At 44.3% G+C, this 17961-nt stretch overlaps 2 protein-coding genes across 8 annotated transcripts in view; one reads left to right on the forward strand and one right to left on the reverse strand.

Moving 5' to 3' along the window:
- Positions 1-87: 87 nt before the first annotated feature.
- On the forward strand, positions 88-15438 carry gfm2 (GTP dependent ribosome recycling factor mitochondrial 2). Of its 2 annotated transcripts, none has more exons than XM_062554918.1 (20): positions 88-229; positions 382-463; positions 578-623; positions 716-813; positions 1256-1381; positions 4599-4687; positions 4853-4941; positions 5360-5420; positions 5729-5914; positions 6754-6834; positions 7154-7302; positions 7866-8006; positions 8438-8537; positions 10413-10617; positions 10845-10921; positions 11211-11349; positions 12593-12778; positions 13209-13324; positions 13840-14022; positions 15003-15438. In XM_062554918.1, the coding sequence occupies exons 1-20, from the start codon at positions 194-196 to the stop codon at positions 15129-15131; spliced, it is 2319 nt and encodes a 772-aa protein (XP_062410902.1). In that variant the 5' UTR covers positions 88-193; the 3' UTR covers positions 15132-15438. The 2 variants fall into 2 exon arrangements, with proteins under 2 accessions (XP_062410902.1, XP_062410903.1); XM_062554919.1 differs by having other exon boundaries at positions 385-463.
- A 51-nt stretch (positions 15439-15489) lies between these two features.
- Positions 15490-17961, reverse strand: part of hexb (hexosaminidase B (beta polypeptide)) — a 20653-nt gene continuing 18181 nt past the window's right edge. For all 6 annotated transcript variants that reach the window (XM_062554922.1, XM_062554921.1, XM_062554920.1 and 3 more), the window contains exon 14: positions 15490-16039. In XM_062554922.1, coding sequence (XP_062410906.1) covers positions 15973-16039 — 67 coding nt within the window. In that variant the 3' untranslated portion in view covers positions 15490-15972. The remainder of the gene's footprint in view (positions 16040-17961) is intronic.

Below are 17961 nucleotides of genomic sequence, written 5' to 3' on the forward strand. Positions count from 1 at the left end.
ACACTCGGAACAAAGTTCACTGTTCCTTGTTTCCTGCGTGCATGTGTTACAGTTACACTGTCTTTACCTAACGTGAGCAGCGACCGGGACATGTCGTTTGACAGATCCACTCAAGTTCATGAATATGAACACACTTTGGATATGAATCATCAGACATCATATCGGCAAATACCCTGAAAGGATAGCCTACACTATGCGATTTGGTGTAACATTTAGCATCTTGCGTGCGGTAAGTGATAACATTAGAGCTTGCTTGCTAGTGAGGCCGTAGCCTATTCAGTCATTCATTTAACCTTAGGATATCTAGCAAGTAACATCAAAGGGTATGTTTGATACTCCTTGGTAGCATCTTGCTTATGAAATGTATTGTGTTGCATCCAGCAGTATGCCTGCTCCAGCAAGAATGGAGCTCAAACGCTCGGGTGTAGATGGCAGGGGAAAAGAAGCTACCGATCTTTGCCAGGTATGTCCAAATGTGCCCCTTAATCCACAACAAACTGATGGAGCTAACTTGAGCTATTTCCCCCACTGAACTTTGTGGAGATAATTAAACTCGACTTTGTTTTTGTTTCAACAGATGATGTCAAATCTCCACGACAGGTGGTCACCCCGGACATATCAAAGTAGGCTATGCCTGTCATGATATTAAGTAAGGGTAACAAAAAATCAAAACGCCATGAATGGTAAATAAACATTTCCCCATTTTTTTCAACAGAATCAGAAACATCGGCATCATGGCGCACATCGACGCAGGGAAAACCACTACCACGGAGAGGATGCTCTTTTACTCCGGCTACATCAGAGCGTTAGGCGGTCAGTAAACACTATATTGGGCCCCCACAGGATGGGCCGAGCCTCAGAGCATACCGAGCTGATGTGTACCTTCCTGATGATGTAGGGAAGTGATGAGAATGTTCACAAATCTTGTCAGCATTTAAGCAGTGTGGCTATAACGGCATTGTTTCTGCAGTTATTACTATGCATTATTTCTTCAAGTTCAGGCGTGTGTCCAGGCAGGGCTGTAGCACTGTCAAAACACAGTCAAACTTGGCTCAAGAAACTTCACCACTTTTCATAAGTGAGAGATTTATTATTACCCTAACACTAATAGAGGGTTGGTGATGAACTGAGAACTGAACTTAGCTCTCGCCATGAACCTCCCCCAAACATCTGCCTCGATGTCCACTGTATCATCTCGACCGATTCTCAGACCCTGTATAGGATTCCCTCTTCTCTGTGTGTTTTCTCCGCTCAGATGTGGACGATGGGGACACGGTGACGGACTACATGGCCCAGGAGAGAGAGAGGGGAATCACCATCCAGTCAGCAGCCGTCACCTTCGACTGGAAACAGCACAGGGTCAACCTCATAGACACACCAGGTGCCCCTCTGATCATTTGTGTCCAGTTTGATCTGGGTCATTCCACCTCAATTCAACAAATGCCTTCTGCTTGACCATCTCAGATTTCCTTCAAAATGTTACCACCTGAAGAGTAACCATTTAAACTGACTTAGCCAAAATATTAGATTGGTATACCTAATACATCCAGAGAAAAACGTTTTTGAACATGGTACCCCCCTTCTGATTTTTGGCACATTGGCGCCCTCATCTAAATCTGCAGCAACGTTCAGATGTCATTATCTCAAAAAGTGTTCAAGCTAAAGACTTCAAATTTTCTGGGAATAATGATTGCTACCTATAGATTCCACATATTCATTGGTAGGCCGTATGTATTGATACTGACTGTGTTTCAATCTTGTGAAATCAGAAGAAAAATGGCAGATTTTTTTTCAACCCCCACATTGGGTGCTCCATTACACAATTTGTAAACAAAATGTTTGACAAATGGTTATATCTCTCTACAGAAGTGTTTAAGCTGTCTTTGAAAAAGTAATTAAGAGGTGTCTATATTGCTTTTTTGTTGGAAGTATTGTAACACAAAACTGAAAAATAATCAATTTGGATGATATTGTATCTCCCCATTACAGAGGTATGACACGCTATACCAATGAATTGAACACATCTCCAGAAAGAGTATGGAATGGACTTTCAGACTGTGAAATTTCAAGATGGTATTATTGCTGCAGTTATTAAAAAACATTTTTTTAAATATTGGTCTATTACAACAATTAGCGTTGCTTTTATGTGCTATTATTTAATGATTTCATAATCCTTGTCTTATTCCTAAGTATCAGATGTTTATGTCTCATACTGTTAAACATTTATATTTTCATTTACTTGCTGAGTGATGAACTAATAAAATATTTCCTGTATTTCCGAAATAAATTGCTGCTGTCACTATTTAATGCCACTAGATGTCACTGTTCATGGATATCAGCAATGTGTTGTTATAGTAGACCAATATTTCAAAAATAACATTTCAATAACCATAGCCATAATACCATCTTGAAATTTCACAGTCTGAAAGCCCATTCCATACTCTTTCTGGAGATGTGTTCAATTCATTGGTATAGCTTGTCATACCTCTGTAACGGGGAGATACAATATTATCCAAATTGATTGTTTTTCAGTTTTGTGTTACAATACTTCCAACAAAAAAGCAATATAGACACCTCTTCATTACTTTTTCAAAGACAGCTTAAACACTTCTGTAGAGAGACATAACCATTTGCCAAACATTTTGTTTACAAATTGTGTAATGGGGCACCCAATGTGGGGGTGTGAAAGAAATCTGCAATTTTTCTTCTGATTTCACAAGATTGAAACACAGTCAGTGTCAACACATACGACTTAGGAATGAATATGTGGAATCTGTAGGTAGCAATCATTATTCACAGAAAATTCTTTTAAAAGTCTTTTAAATTCTCAAAAAGTCTTTAGCTTGAACACTTTTTGAGATAATGACATCTGAACTTTGCTGCAGATTTAGATGAGGGCGCCAATGTGCCAAAAATCAGAAGGGGGGTACCATGTTCAAAAATGTTTTTCTCTGGATGTATTAGGTATACTGATCTAATATTTTGGCTAAGTTAGTTTAAATGGTTACTCTTTAGATGGTAAAAGTTTGAAGCAAATCTGAGATGGTCAAGCAGAAATTTTCTCTAAAATCCGTTGAATTGAGGTGGAATGACCCATCTGTGATCCTGTTTGATCTGTTATCCTCCCTCCCTGACAGCAGTATCAAAATTACGTTGCTGCTGATAGTTTCAGCGTGGTTTGCTGTTGGTCTTTGGGCTGTCTGTTTCATCTGTATAAACTCTGTATACGGCTTAAAGGTTTCTCCATTCTGGCATTGATGCTCCTGCTTCTTGTGTTGTATCCAGATTAATCCAGTCTGGATTGAGGCTATTTGCTAGTCTGGCTATCACCATACTAAACTCAGTCTTTTAAAGGGATATTCCGCCATTTTTGGAAATACGCTCATTTTCCACCTTCCCTCGAGCAAAACAATCGATATTTACCTTGCTCCCGTTCATCCAGCCATTCTGTGAGTCTGGCGATACAACTTTTAGCTTCAGCCTAGCATAGATCATTGAATCGGATTAGACCATTAGCTTCTTGCCTGCTAGCTTCATGTTTAAAAGTGACTAAGATTTCTGGTAATTTTCCCATTTAAAACGTGTCTCCTCTCAAGTTAGAAAGTGCAACAAGACCAACTGAAAATGAAACCTGGGGTTTTTCTAGGCTGATTTGACATGGAACTACACTCTCATCTGGCGTAATAATCAAGGCAACTTGCAGCTACTGGCACTACTACTGCTTGTTGTCTATGGGGACTATTTTCAGATGCTGCGTAAGATATCACTGCGCCTATGGTACGTTTGCAAGTTGCCTTGATTATTACGCCAGATGAGAGTGTAGTTCCATGTCAAATCAGCCTAGAAAAACGCCAGGTTTCATTTTCAGTTGGTCTTATTGCACTTTCTAACTTGAGAGGAGACACGTTTTAAATGGGAAAATTACCAGAAATCTTAGTCACTTTTAAACATGAAGCTAGCAGGCGAGAAGCTAATGGTCTAATCCGATTCAATGATCTATGCTAGGCTGAAGCTAAAAGTTGTATCGCCAGACTCACAGAATGGCTGGATGAACGGGAACAAGGTAAATATCGATTGTTTTGCTCGAGGGGAGGTGGAAAATGAGCGTATTTCCAAAAATGGCGGAATATCCCTTTAAGATTGAACAGGAGTCTGAGGACTTTGCGCTTTATTTCTACTGCACAAGAGGCATGATCAATGCATAGTTCAAATGACTCGTACGCGTTTGGATAGTCCTTCAACCAATCAGACCAAAGATCCGGATGCACCTTTTGAATAAGATATGTTGTGATTGAACCCAGAAGATTTGGACAGGAAGCAGGAGATACAGATGTGCAAGTTTCCAGCCTGAGCTGCAGGGCGAAATCCAAATCGGCAGCAGATCAGGCAGAGTTTACCCAGCCTAGCTAGTTGATGTTAGGTATTATTTGATGGCAGTTTTAGGATTTTTTGTTACTGAATCAGGACAACATGTATGATTCTTTCTAGTGCATGTTGTGTCTGACACAGCGCTAGATCATCAGATATTGACTAGTTCTGCAGTGTGTTATCCCTGGTATTGTTGCCATGGTAATGATGGTGGTGCTGTGTTGCTGTAGGGCACGTGGACTTCACCCTGGAGGTGGAGAGAGCGCTGAGAGTGCTGGATGGGGCCGTGGCCGTGTTCGATGCCTCCGCAGGGGTGGAGGTGAGGGCCAGCAACGTGTGTGTGTGTGTGTGTGTGTGTGTGTTTTTGTCAGTGCATGAACAGATATACCTAGTGTTGTAAACATCTGCAGCTGGTGGACAGGGCTGGGGATGCTCATCTCAATCACTCTCTCTCTGTGTGTGTGTGTGTGTGTGTGTTTGTAAGGCCCAAACCTTGACTGTTTGGCGGCAGGCAGACAAGCACGAAGTGCCTTGCGTGTGCTTTCTGAACAAGATGGACAAGCCTGGAGCCAGGTAATACTCACATACACACACTGCCTCTCTATCTCTCTCACTTACATACTTTCATAGACACACATACTGTAAACACTCTCATACACACAAGCCACAAACACGAACAGAAACACACTCTATCTCTCTCTCACACACACACACGCGCACACACACAAACACACACACACACACACACACACACACACACACACACACACACACAGTGTTCACTTTCGACCACCTCTCAACATCTGTGCCAAAATACCTAGAGTGTCCGTAAAGACATTTAGAACAAATGTAAGAAAGATGTAGACAAGGGCAGATCTTCGAGGACAATCTAGATTAGAACATTGTAGTTGTCCGCCGTTGTCAGCCAATCACCGGAGGCAGAGGTCAGAGGTCAAGGCTGAACTGCATCTGTTTAAATGTTTCTCCTCAGCCTGAGCCTCTCCATCCAGAGCATCAAGGAGAAACTGAAGGCCAACCCAGTCCTGCTGCAGGTACCAGTGTCCTAGTCAACAGTCACGCCGTACATGCTCACATACTTAACGCAGAATCATATGCTGTCCTATTATTCATGGTGAAGAAGGAAATCATTTGTTACATAAATAATTTGTTATCATAATAGTTATAAATAATATTTGAGTAATGATCAATAATAATACATACATGTAGACATTAGTTGACAGCGTACATGATTGATAGCCATTCAAATAGCAAGCCTTCTCCCAGGGTCGAGCTGGAACACTACACTGTAGAGGATGCTGAGGTGGTGATGTAACATCGTGTCTGTCGTACTTCCTGTCAGATTCCCATCGGCAGTGGGAGGAGCTTCAGTGGGCTGGTGGACCTGGTCACCAAGCAACGGATGACCTGGCTGGCAAAAGGGCGTGAGGACGATGGCCGGGCGTTTGATGTGACGGCCCTGGGGCCAGGGGACGACCCAGAGCTGCTTGAACAGACCAACGACGCCAGAGGGGCCCTCATAGAACAGGTGAGCCACGTACCTGACAGGTGAAGTCAGTACCTTCATTACCACGCACCTGACAGGTGAAGTCAGTACCTCCATTACTACATACCTGACAGGTGCAGTCTGTCTACATTGCCACACACCTGACAGGTGCAGTCTGTCTACATTGCCACACACCTGACAGGTGCAGTCTGTCTACATTACCACACACCTGACAGGTGAAGGCAGTACCTCCATTACCACACACCTGACAGGTGAAGTCAGTACTTCCATTACCACACACCTGACAGGTGAAGTCAGTACTTCCATTACCACACACCTGACAGGTGAAGTCAGCACTTCCATTACCACACACCTGACAGGTGAAGTCCGAACCCCTATGACCACGCACCTGTCAGGTGTAGTCAGCGCCTCACACCTAATCTACTGTATGTTTTGATGTTGACAAATGCACCAAAATAAATTCCTTGTAGTCCACGTGCTTGGCAATGGCGAATGAAAGTGTCTGATTGTGACTACCAGACATAATTCTAAATGTAATGATTTTAGAAATTGATTTGGCAAGTCTGAAATTGTATTTGTAGATTATAGCTGGGATGTGATGGGGGAATGAAATGATTGTTTAACATAACTGAATGTAGTGTGATATTGAGTTAATGTACAAATTCTAGAGATGACCGTGTGTGTGTGTGTGTGTGTGTGTGTGTGTGTGTGTGTGTGTGTGTGTGTGTGTGTGTGTGTGTGTGTGTGTGTGTGTGTGTGTGTGTGTGTGTGTGTGTGTGTGTGTGTGTGTGTGTGTGTGTGTGTGTGTGTGTGTCTGTGTGTCTGTGTGTCTGTGTGTGTGTGTGTGTGTGTGTGTTCAGGTGGCAGATCTCGATGATGAGTTTGCTGAGCTGCTATTGGGGGAGTTCAGTGAGGACTTTGATGCTGTTCCTCCAGAGAAGGTGAGTCGGGAAACAACACTGTGCTCGGTGTGTGTGTGTGTGTGTGCTCTGTCTCTGTGTGAGAGTGGCAGGGGTGGAAAATTAACTTTTTCAAATGTTTAGCCACTGCTAAATAAATGGTAAAATCCATAATCCACTCAATAGTAAATCAAATAGGAAATGTTACCAGCATTTCTAATTTCCATGCCCTGGTGTGTGCCTTATATATCAGGCATATAGTGTAAGTATGTGAGTATGCAATGTTGATCTTGAGTGTGTGTGCATGTGTGTGTGTGTGTGTGTGTGTGCGTGTGTGTGTGTGTGTGTGTGTGTGTTTCAGCTTCAGCAGGCCGTGCGGCGGATCACACTGGCGCGGACAGGCGTGCCCGTCCTGGTGGGCAGTGCCCTGAAGAACAAAGGTGTGCAGCCCCTCCTGGACGCCATCACCCTCTACCTGCCCGCGCCCCACGAGCGGCACCACCACCTGGTGTGCGTTCTTTCTTCTCCCCTGTGTGCGTGTGTGTGTGTGTGTGTGTGTGTGTGTCTGTGTGTCTGTGTGTCTGTGTGTCTGTGTGTCTGTGTGTGTGTGTGTGTGTGTGTGTGTGTGTGTGTGTGTTTAACAGACCATATTTACACCATCAGACAGCACAGAGAGAAAGAGCTAGCACACAATCACGCACTGATCAAGCATTTCTTTAGTCCAGTACGAGTCAGTCTTTGTTTTTGTGAAACTGTCTGACTTGTATTAGTATATGAGCAATATCAAGACTGATCTAACGATCGCTATAGACCAGTTTAAAACCGCTTTGTGTTGTTTGGTCCTGTTCGGGTGGTACAGTGTGATCACACAGGGGGAGGTTTGCTGCTTGTGAAACGCAAATGACGTTTGATGCTTTTCCACTGAGCTGAACTTTTTTTTTTACTTGGGTACTCAGGACGCCTCTGCAAACATATAAAGTGCAGCAGGCACACAAAATAGGATTTGGATTAGACGTATGTTGAATTTTGAAATCGTTGATATTCTTTTACTAAAAAGAGTGTTGTTTTTACAGACGCTGGTATAAAGACGACCTGTGTGCGTTGGCCTTCAAGGTCGTCCACGACAAGCAGAGAGGTCCACTGGTGTTCCTGCGCATCTACTCCGGTTCTATGAAGCCCCAGTCGTCGGTCCACAACATCAACAGAAACGGAACGTATGTCAACGTATCAAATTATGACCTCAATTCTTTCATTCTGAAATGAACAAACACTGCATTCTGAAGACTCTGAAGATACAAACACAACTTAGTTCAGTGTTTTGAACTCAGCACTATGTTATATGTAGACCTGGGGGGTATTCCAGTATGTGGTTTAGTGACAAACCTGGGTAAGTTATCTCATTAAGTAGTAAACCTCCTAATAGAAGAGCTGTAAGGCTTTATGCTTCTAACAAAGCAATGCCATTGGGCCCTTGTTGTAGGAGGTTTACCACTTACTCTGAGTTAGCTGATCCAGGTTTGTCTCTAAACCACATACTTGGAATGCCCCCCCTTAGCTGTACTGAGGTTAGATTTGAATACCATAATGTGGTTCTTATATGTATGATAAATGATTAATTTCTAAGAGCTTCACTTGTGTGTTATAGGGAGAGGATGAGCCGTCTGCTGCTGCCCTTTGCTGACCAGCACGTAGAGATTCCTTCCCTTAGTGCAGGAAACATCGCTCTCACTGTTGGACTCAAACAGGTGTGGCATACACACACACACACACACACACACACACACACACACACACACACACACACTCACGCATATGCACACATTCTACAAGTATGATGGAGCAATGGTAGCATTGCCACTGGATGATTGGTTGGCCTGGGTTTTAATGGTAATTTTGATACCACAGATGAATGACGAGAAGACCCAGTTCCAATGCTAGGAAAGATCAGGAACAGATTTTTATTTACAATGATTCGCATCAAGGGAGAGACAGCATGACTCCATCAGTTACTCTAGCTAGACAAGGAAATAGTTAGGGTTTAAGTATTCAACAGCAAAGGACAGATAATCATACAGTTACAGTGGCAAAGTCAGGAAGCTGTTGACGCGAAACAGACATGTTAGGGCAGCCGTGGTGTACTGGTTAGGGCTTTGGGCTTGTAACCAGAGGGTTGCCGGTTCGATCCCTGACCAGTCCACCTCGGCTGAAGTGCCCTTGAGCAAGGCACCTAACCCCTCACTGTTCCCCAAACGCCGCTGGTTGGGCAGGTAGCTCACTGCTCTGGGTTGTGTGATTCATCTCACTGTGTGTTTACTGTGTGCTGTGTGTTCACTAATTCGGTTAAATTGGGTTAAATGCAGAGAACTGAATTTCCCTCCCATTCTATTCTATGTTTAGGAACAGTACAGATATCATACAGGGCCACAACGCAGGAGCATACTTTCAGTGTCAAAGTGACCTTCTAGTGAGAAATGCAGAACATGAACCCACATATTGGAATATGGGGCATAATGCTCTATTCCACTTACTCTCAACTGACATTTGTAAAGTGAGTACAATTGCATTATCAAGATGTGCAAGACTAATTAAGACCTATCCATGCAGACTCCATACAATTGCGGCCAAAAGTGCAGTCTGCTGTCTTGAAGGGAGTAAACATTTACAGTATGTAAGCGATTATTTTGCATTATATCTTTTTAATTAATTAACATTACTTTGTAGAAATCTCCTTTCACTTTGACATTGTACGTTGATGGTCATTTTGATACTACAGATGAATAAAAGCCTAGTCAGACCAATGGTAGGAAAAATCAGGAACAGAGTTTTATTTACAATGATGTGCATCAAGGGCATAATTTCACCCTAAAGACCCATCAGCTAACTAGACCAGGAACGTTAGGGCTTAAACACAACAGCAAAGGATAGGTAATAATAGTGGCGGAGTCAGGAGACATCCAGTCTACCCTAATCAATGTATGTTGAGCCAAGAAGGACAACACGCCGCCATGTTTAGGAACAGTACAGATATCATACAGGGTCACAACGCAGGAGCATACTTTCAGTGTCAAAGTGACCTTCTAGTGAGAAATGCAGAATATGAACCCACATATGAAAATATACTGAAGGAAACAATGCTCTATCCCATTTTCTCTCAGTTGCAACATTGACATGTTGCACATTCATAGATACATGCTTGATCTGTTTGAGTTTATGACCGTGACGATCACGTGTCCACAAATGTACACAGTACCACATACGCAAATATTCAAAACATGGACATTTGATATAACTACACATAGACACGTACACAGAAATAATGCACTGCGTCACTGTCACTAATAAAGCAGGACCCGACATGTGCACGTATGTGTGTTGTTAAAATGAAGAACTCTGCGCATCAATCCAAAATCGTCTGCTGTTTCAGGGGCTTCTCAGTAGGACTTTCAGGAGAATCAAGTAGGAAGGAGACTGGAGCACACTGATCTCACGTGCAGTCTTATATTGGTGCAAACAAACTGACGTTTCGACACGTATGTGTGTGTTTGTGTCTGTCTGTGTGTGTTCCTCTGTCTGTGTTCATGTGTGTGCGTATGTCATGTTTATTTTTCCATCCTTCCCAGACAGTGACGGGCGACACCATCGTGTCCTCCAGGGCGTCTGCGGTGGCTGCAGGCCGGCGCGCTCAGAAGGAGGCCCAGGAGCGGAGCGCCTCGGCTGGGGGAGCGGGTGGCACGGAGGCCCCTGGGCTGGTCCTGGCGGGGGTGGAGGTCCCAGAACCTGTCTTCTTCTGCTCCATAGAGCCGCCATCCATGGCCAAGCAGGCTGGTGAGACAAAGCAGCACCACAGCCCAACACATTACATGGGGATGAGATAACTGACATGAGATATATTTACCTCATTTTTGTGTGTGTGTGTGTGTGTGTGTGTGTGTGTGTGTGTGTGTGTGTGTGTGTGTGTGTGTGTGTGTGTGTGTGTGTGTGTGTGTGTGTGTGTGTGTGTGTGTGTGTGTGTGTGTGTGTGTGTGTGTGTGTGTGTGTGTGTGTGTGTGTAGACTTGGACCATGCCCTAACCTGCCTACAGAGGGAGGACCCGAGTCTTAAGGTCCGCATAGACCCCGACTCTGGACAGGTAAAAACACACACACACACACACACAGATATATAGAAAAAGTGAGAAACAAACTTGATCATTTAACATTAAATCGCAGAATCAAATCTCTCTGTCTTTTTCTTCTCTCTTCTCTCACTCTGTATTCTCTCTCTCTTCTCCCTCTCTCTCTTCTCTCTCTCTCTCTCTCTCTTTCCCTCTCTCTTTCTCTCTCTCTCTCTTCTCTCTCTCTTCTCTCTCTCTCTCTCTCTCTCACTCTGTCTTCTCTCTCTCTCTCTCTCTCCCTCTCTCTCTGCTCCTCCCTCACCAGACTGTGCTGTGTGGTATGGGTGAACTGCACATCGAGATCATCCACGATCGCATCAGGAGAGAGTACGGCGTCGAGACACACCTGGGGCCTCTGCAGGTGGCCTACCGGGAGACTATCCTCCAATCAGCATCCACCACAGGTCAGCTCAGCGACTACTTCAGCCAATCACAACAACCCAAGCCAAATATGCCAGTCAGATGGTAGTCCGTGGCTTCTTTTTACCAGTTTAAAAGACATCAGTCGTGACCAAGGAAACCCTCATACGCCAAGTTGCACCCCCTTATCCCATCAGTTACCAATAAACAGTTCATTACCTCCGCCAAGGAGGTTATGTTTTCATCGGGGACCAGCATATGTTTGTCTGTCTGTTTGTCTGTCTGTTTGTCTGTCTGTTTGTTAGCTAGATAACTCAAAAAGTGATGGATGGATTTCGCTGAAATTTTCAGCGAATGTCAGGCATGACCCAAGGAAGAAACGATTACATTTTGGGAGTGATCCGTAACACCGTTGGGATTCCGGAGCCGTTTATGTGTTTCGCTTATTGGTGTAATGGCATGGTGTGGCGGCAATCGGAATAGTTTAGGTTCAAATGTATGACAACCTAGGAAGAACAATGCAGGCGGAGGTAGCTGCGCTCTCTGAGTGCTTTTCTAGTTTATATATGGTGCTGGTGTGGAATAGGATTGTCCATTTTAAGGTAACCGTTGCATACCTTTACCACTAGGGTGCACTAAAGAGTGCAACTTTCTCTGTAGCCTGAGGACCATCCTCAAGTATGTCTGTGTCTGAATCTGGTTGCTCTAGTGTGTGTATGCTGTATGTTTCCCTCTAAGTGGTAAACAAGAAAAGAAAATTATCTTGACAATTTACTGTTCAACTATTTTGAAGAATTTGTTTGTGTAGGGATCTTTTATCCTGTTGTAAATTAGTCTGTTTTATCTGTGTGTGTGTGTCTTTAGTCTGATTATAGTAGTTCATAAATGTAATATGAAGTTGAGATTATACTTGACCTGTTGTTGTTGGCGTGTGTGGTTTGTAAGTCACCTGACTTTTTGGATTGCTTTTGCTCAGCCGTGGTCATAAAGGTTGATATGCATATTGCAACGCTTTTTTGGGTACTTCTTGACACAACCTCGCTCCAGCTGCGAGATCACATGATTGGCACAATGTATTCACATGTCAACTTTTGGCAGCGAAAGGGGTTTAATATGTGTAGTTGACCACCATGTTTGCATTAAGAACTAACCCCTGTATATTTCTAATGGAGATTCTTGTGTCTCCTCTGAGTCTCCTCATTAGAAAGCCTGGTGTAACTGATACTGTGATCACCTAGGGTTGTGTGTGTGTGTGTGTGTGTGTGTGTGTGTGTGCGTGTGTTTCAGACACTCTGGACCGCACGGTGGGGGAGCGGAGACACGTGGCCACGGTCAGTCTGTCGGTCCACCCCAGCGACGACCCGTCCAGCTCCTCTTCCTGCGCCGTGTCCCTGGAGGAGGACGTGGAGCAGCAGCTTCCTGTGGAGCTGCGGGAGGCCGTGGAGAACGGCGTGCACAGCGCTTATCTCCAAGGTAACCAACCATGAGCCCTGACCTCAGAAAGCTGGAGGGTGACGAGGGCTCACTTCCAACAGGTGCCGCCAGCCTAAATCCCTCCACACACACACACACACACACACACACACACACACACACACACACACACACACACACACACACACACACACACACACACACACACACACACACACACACACACACACACACACACACACACACACACACTCGAGTAAACATGACCTTTTTAGCCACTCACATATGCGTTGTAAACCTGAACTGTCACGCTTTGTAAACCTGACCTGTGCCGCAGGTTAATACCCTGCGAGGGCTATTTTTGAGTCCTCTCTCTCTCTCTCTCTCTCTCTCTCTCTCTCTCTCTCTCTCTCTCTCTCTCTCTCTCTCTCTCTCTCTCTCTCTCTCTCTCTCTCTCTTGCGTCTCCAGGTCCGTTGCTGGGGTACCCGATGCAGGGCGTGAGCACCACGATTCAGAGCGTGAGCATCGAGCCGGGCACTTCGCCAGCCATGGTGGCAGCGTGTGTGTCGCGCTGCATGCTCAAGGTGTGTGTGTGTGTGTGTCGTGTGTGTGGTGTGTGTCGTGTGTGTGTGTGTGCGTGCGCGAAAAAGAGTAATGAGAGGAAAATATTCTTCTTTAGAGTGTTTAAAAGGGCCGCTCAGTATCTCCAGTCATTTCCAGCAGCTTTGGGGTGTGTATTTCACAACCGTCCCTTTGGTCTCTCCCCCATGATAAACATTAAGCCATCTTATAGCTAGCCGGCATGGCTAACCATTGCTTGTGGGGGCCGTGTGTGTATATCCAGAGAATTTTAAGCATTTTGTGTTTCTCACGGAACTTCTCGCTTCTCACGGAACTTCCTGATTCAGACATTGCTGGGATGCTAGTGCAGATCACCATTGAAATGATCACTAAACTGGGGGCCTTCAAGAATAATTAGAGAGCATGATGTATTGATTGATTATTGAATGATTACTGTAGTAATCGACTATTTGTGAAAATTGAGCTAACAGTTTAAATGTGTTTGAATACGTGTGTGTGTGTGTGTGTGTGTGTGTAGGCACTAAAGCAGGCTGGTGGGCAGGTCCTGGAGCCGGTGATGTCACTGGAGGTGACGGTAGGGGAGGAGCTACTGAGCCTTGTGCTGGCTGACCTCGCTCAGCGACGGGGTTCCATCCAGGACGTCCAGAGTCGCCACGACAACAAGGTCCTGCTGGCCACGGTTCCACTGGCCGAAATGATGGTGGGTGTTAAAGCTGAACAATACATGCACATACACACACACACACATATTCGCTTTGACTTGCGTCAAGCTTCAGTTAAAGATTCCCTATATAATACATTCATAACATAACATGTGTTTAAGCATTACCAATTAAGATGAACTATGAACTGTTCTATTAATCCAAGAATGAAACCGAAGTTACGAATTACTGCCAAATGTAGGCAGCATTAAGGGAGGAGTGCAGTGATTTTTCACATCGATCTGTTTCTTGAGGTCACCGTAAATATGAAAGCAAACGGTTCTACGAGTTGCTTAAACCAACAGCTAGAGCTGCCAGGCAAGATAAGATGAGATAAGATGAACTTTATTGTCCCAGAGGGGACATTTGTTTCGGGCATTTCAGTGCTGCATACAACTGCTTATCATAAAAAAAACCCACCAGTTCATGCATACCACATAAAGACAACAAGAATGGAATTACAGCAGCTGCAGTGCTACACTCATGAGGTTCATGAACATGAGTGTAGATGGATGATGATGAGCCATGGCTAGTAACGTGTCAGCATGTTAGGCACAGTATCTCTAATTGGTGCGCATGACTTGTCTGTCATACAAGGGACTCATGAATGTTAAAAGAAAACATATAAAGTGACATTATTGACCATCATGTCAGAGCCTCTACTACTTTCACAAATGATTGCAGCCTTTGATTTTGATTAATCTCTCTAGCCATAGTGGGTTGGTCGGTCAGGGCTGGACAACACAAACGCAAACACAACTAGACTCCTCCATTGGCCCATGGCCCCATTCAGTCACAGTTTTAGCCTCCAGCCCGTAGAGGTCCTGGTGGATCGACTGCCTTTTCATCATATAGTTTTCTTGTTCTGTATGTCACACTGTAAACCACTGGATGCCAAATGTCCTTCAGGATGGACAAAGTCTCTTGGTGTCTGTCTCATCACCTGTGAGAACATCTCCACTTTCTCTTTGCCTCTCAGGGCTACTCTACGGTCATGCGAACTTTGACCTCAGGGAACGCGACCTTCTCTCTGCAACTGTCCAGCTACGAGGCCATGAACCCGCAGGACCAGACTGCCCTGCTCAGGAAGAGGGCTGGCCTGTCATGAGGTCACTTCCCCTTCCCCCTCCCCCTTGTATCGGCTCATGGAGGAGAGGACCTTCAACCAAACGCTTCAATCCTGCAAGATCTGCCAGCCATGCAGAGACCAGTATGGCCGTCTTATGCAGGGACTGAGCGGAGCAGTGGTGGACCATGGAAGGACTTCTCAGAAAATACTTTAGTCCAACTAGCATAAGTGCGTATGTTTGGGTGGGTCATTGACATATGGATGTTACGGTTTATTTAAAATGTGGATGTGGCTATAAATGTATATGAACGTGACATTTCCCGTTGAGTGGGTCTGTTATTGGTTGCATACTGTGTTCAATACATGCGACTGACCTCACCACACACAAACACAGAAGTCACTTCAATCAATTTTATTATCATTCATGAAACATTCTTCACAATTCACATTCCTAAATGTCAGAACTTGTCAGTTCTATAAACCTTACCCAGCAATACAAACATCATATAAAGTTGATTTGATTCATTCATATAAAAAAAAAAAACTGACTGTGGAAATCCCACTCAACCAGCAGCTTGTGAAAGTTAATCTCCCTCTCCACATGATGGATCAGCCTGTCACACACAATCACTAGAGCATGGAAACACACAAGCACGCACGTGCGCGCGTACACACACACACACACACACACACACACACACAAACACACACACACTCACATTCCTTCCAATAAAAAAAGACAAAATCAGCTCAGTGCATGACATTGGATGGGTTCTGGGTGTGTGAATGGAGGTCATCTGTGATTGGTCGGTAGTTTGAAAGCCATTGTGGCGAGGCGTTCTTCCCTTTTTTGCAGGTGCCAGATAGGCATGCCACAAGCTCATAGGCTGCCTTTGTACTCATGGCGACAGTAGCCCACAAACAGGGGCTCAGCTGGGATCCCACGCCTGTACACACACACACACACACACACACACACACACACACACACACACACACACACACACACACACACACACACACACACACACACACACACACACACACACACACACACACACACACACACACACACACACACACACACACACACACACACACACACACACACACACACAGAGAGGGAGAGAGAATCACCCATCAATTTCATTCAATACTATTCAGTAAATAACTGAGTATTTCATTTGCTTCAATCAGTCATTTCCATGAGGTGAAAAAGTAAAACAAAAAACATACATCCACACAGGCTGCTTATGTATAATTTTAATTATGAAATACTCCATCCACACACATTATGACCCAACATGACTAGAGACACAATAGAGACATCAGCAGCTACGTCAAATGTAACATTCCATGACTTTTCCTGCTCGAAAATAAAACTTGAATTTCCATGACTGACTCCATGATATTCCAGAAATTCCATGCCCAGTGGGAACCCAAGCAGCATATGGTGTATAATGTATATTATGTAACGGGGCGTTTGCAGGGGTGTCACAGTACTCACTCAGCATACCATACAGCAGCATATGGTATAGAATGTATCGGGGCGTTTGTAGGGGTGCGGTGTGGTACTCACTGGATTATATAACAGCATATGGTATAGAATGTAACTGTAGGTGTGCGATGTGGTACTAGATTATACAGCATATATAATGAAACTGTAGGGGTGTGGTGTGGTACTCATTAGATTATACAGCATATGGTATAGAATGTAACAGGGCGTTTGTAGGGGTGCGGTGTGGTACTCACTAGAGTATATAGCATATATAATGTATCTGTAGGGGTGCGGTGTGGTACTCACTAGAGTATACAGCATATATAATGTATCTGTAGGGGTGCGGTGTGGTACTCACTAGAGTATATAGCATATATAATGTATCTGTAGGGGTGCGGTGTGGTACTCACTAGAGTATACAGCATATATAATGTATCTGTAGGGGTGCGGTGTGGTACTCACTAGAGTATATAGCATATATAATGTATCTGTAGGGGTGCGGTGTGGTACTCACTAGAGTATACAGCATATATAATGTATCTGTAGGGGTGCGGTGTGGTACTCACTAGAGTATACAGCATATATAATGTATCTGTAGGGGTGCGGTGTGGTACTCACTAGAGTATACAGCATATATAATGTATCTGTAGGGGTGCGGTGTGGTACTAGATTATACAGCATATGGTATAGAACCTAGAATGTAACGGGGCGTTTGTAGGGGTGCGGTGTGGTACTCACTATATTATACAGCATATGGTATAGAAAAGGGCGTTTGTAGGGGTGCGGTGTGGTACTAGATTATACAGCATATGGTATAGAAAAGGGCGTTTGTAGGGGTGCGGTGTGGTACTAGATTATACAGCATATGGTATAGAAAAGGGCGTTTGTAGGGTGTGGTGTGGTACTCACTAGATTATACAGCATATGGTATAGAAAAGGGCGTTTGTAGGGTGTGGTGTGGTACTCACTAGATTATACAGCATATGGTATAGAAAAGGGTGTTTGTAGGGGTGCGGTGTGGTACTCACTAGACTAGAGTATACAGCATATGGTATAGAAAAGGGCGTTTGTAGGGTGCGGTGTGGTACTCACTAGACTAGAGTATACAGCATATGGTATAGAAAAGGGCGTTTGTAGGGTGCGGTGTGGTACTCACTAGAGTATACAGCGTATGGTATAGAAAAGGGCGTTTGTAGGGGTGCGGTGTGGTACTCACTAGACTAGAGTATACAGCATATGGTATAGAAAAGGGCGTTTGTAGGGGTGCGGTGTGGTACTCACTAGATTATAATATACAGCATATGGTATAGAAAAGGGCGATTGTAGGGTGTGGTGTGGTACTCACTAGATTATACAGCATATGGTATAGAT

This window comes from Sardina pilchardus, chromosome 14 (assembly GCF_963854185.1).
Source record: "Sardina pilchardus chromosome 14, fSarPil1.1, whole genome shotgun sequence".
Classification (NCBI taxonomy): domain Eukaryota; kingdom Metazoa; phylum Chordata; class Actinopteri; order Clupeiformes; family Clupeidae; genus Sardina; species Sardina pilchardus.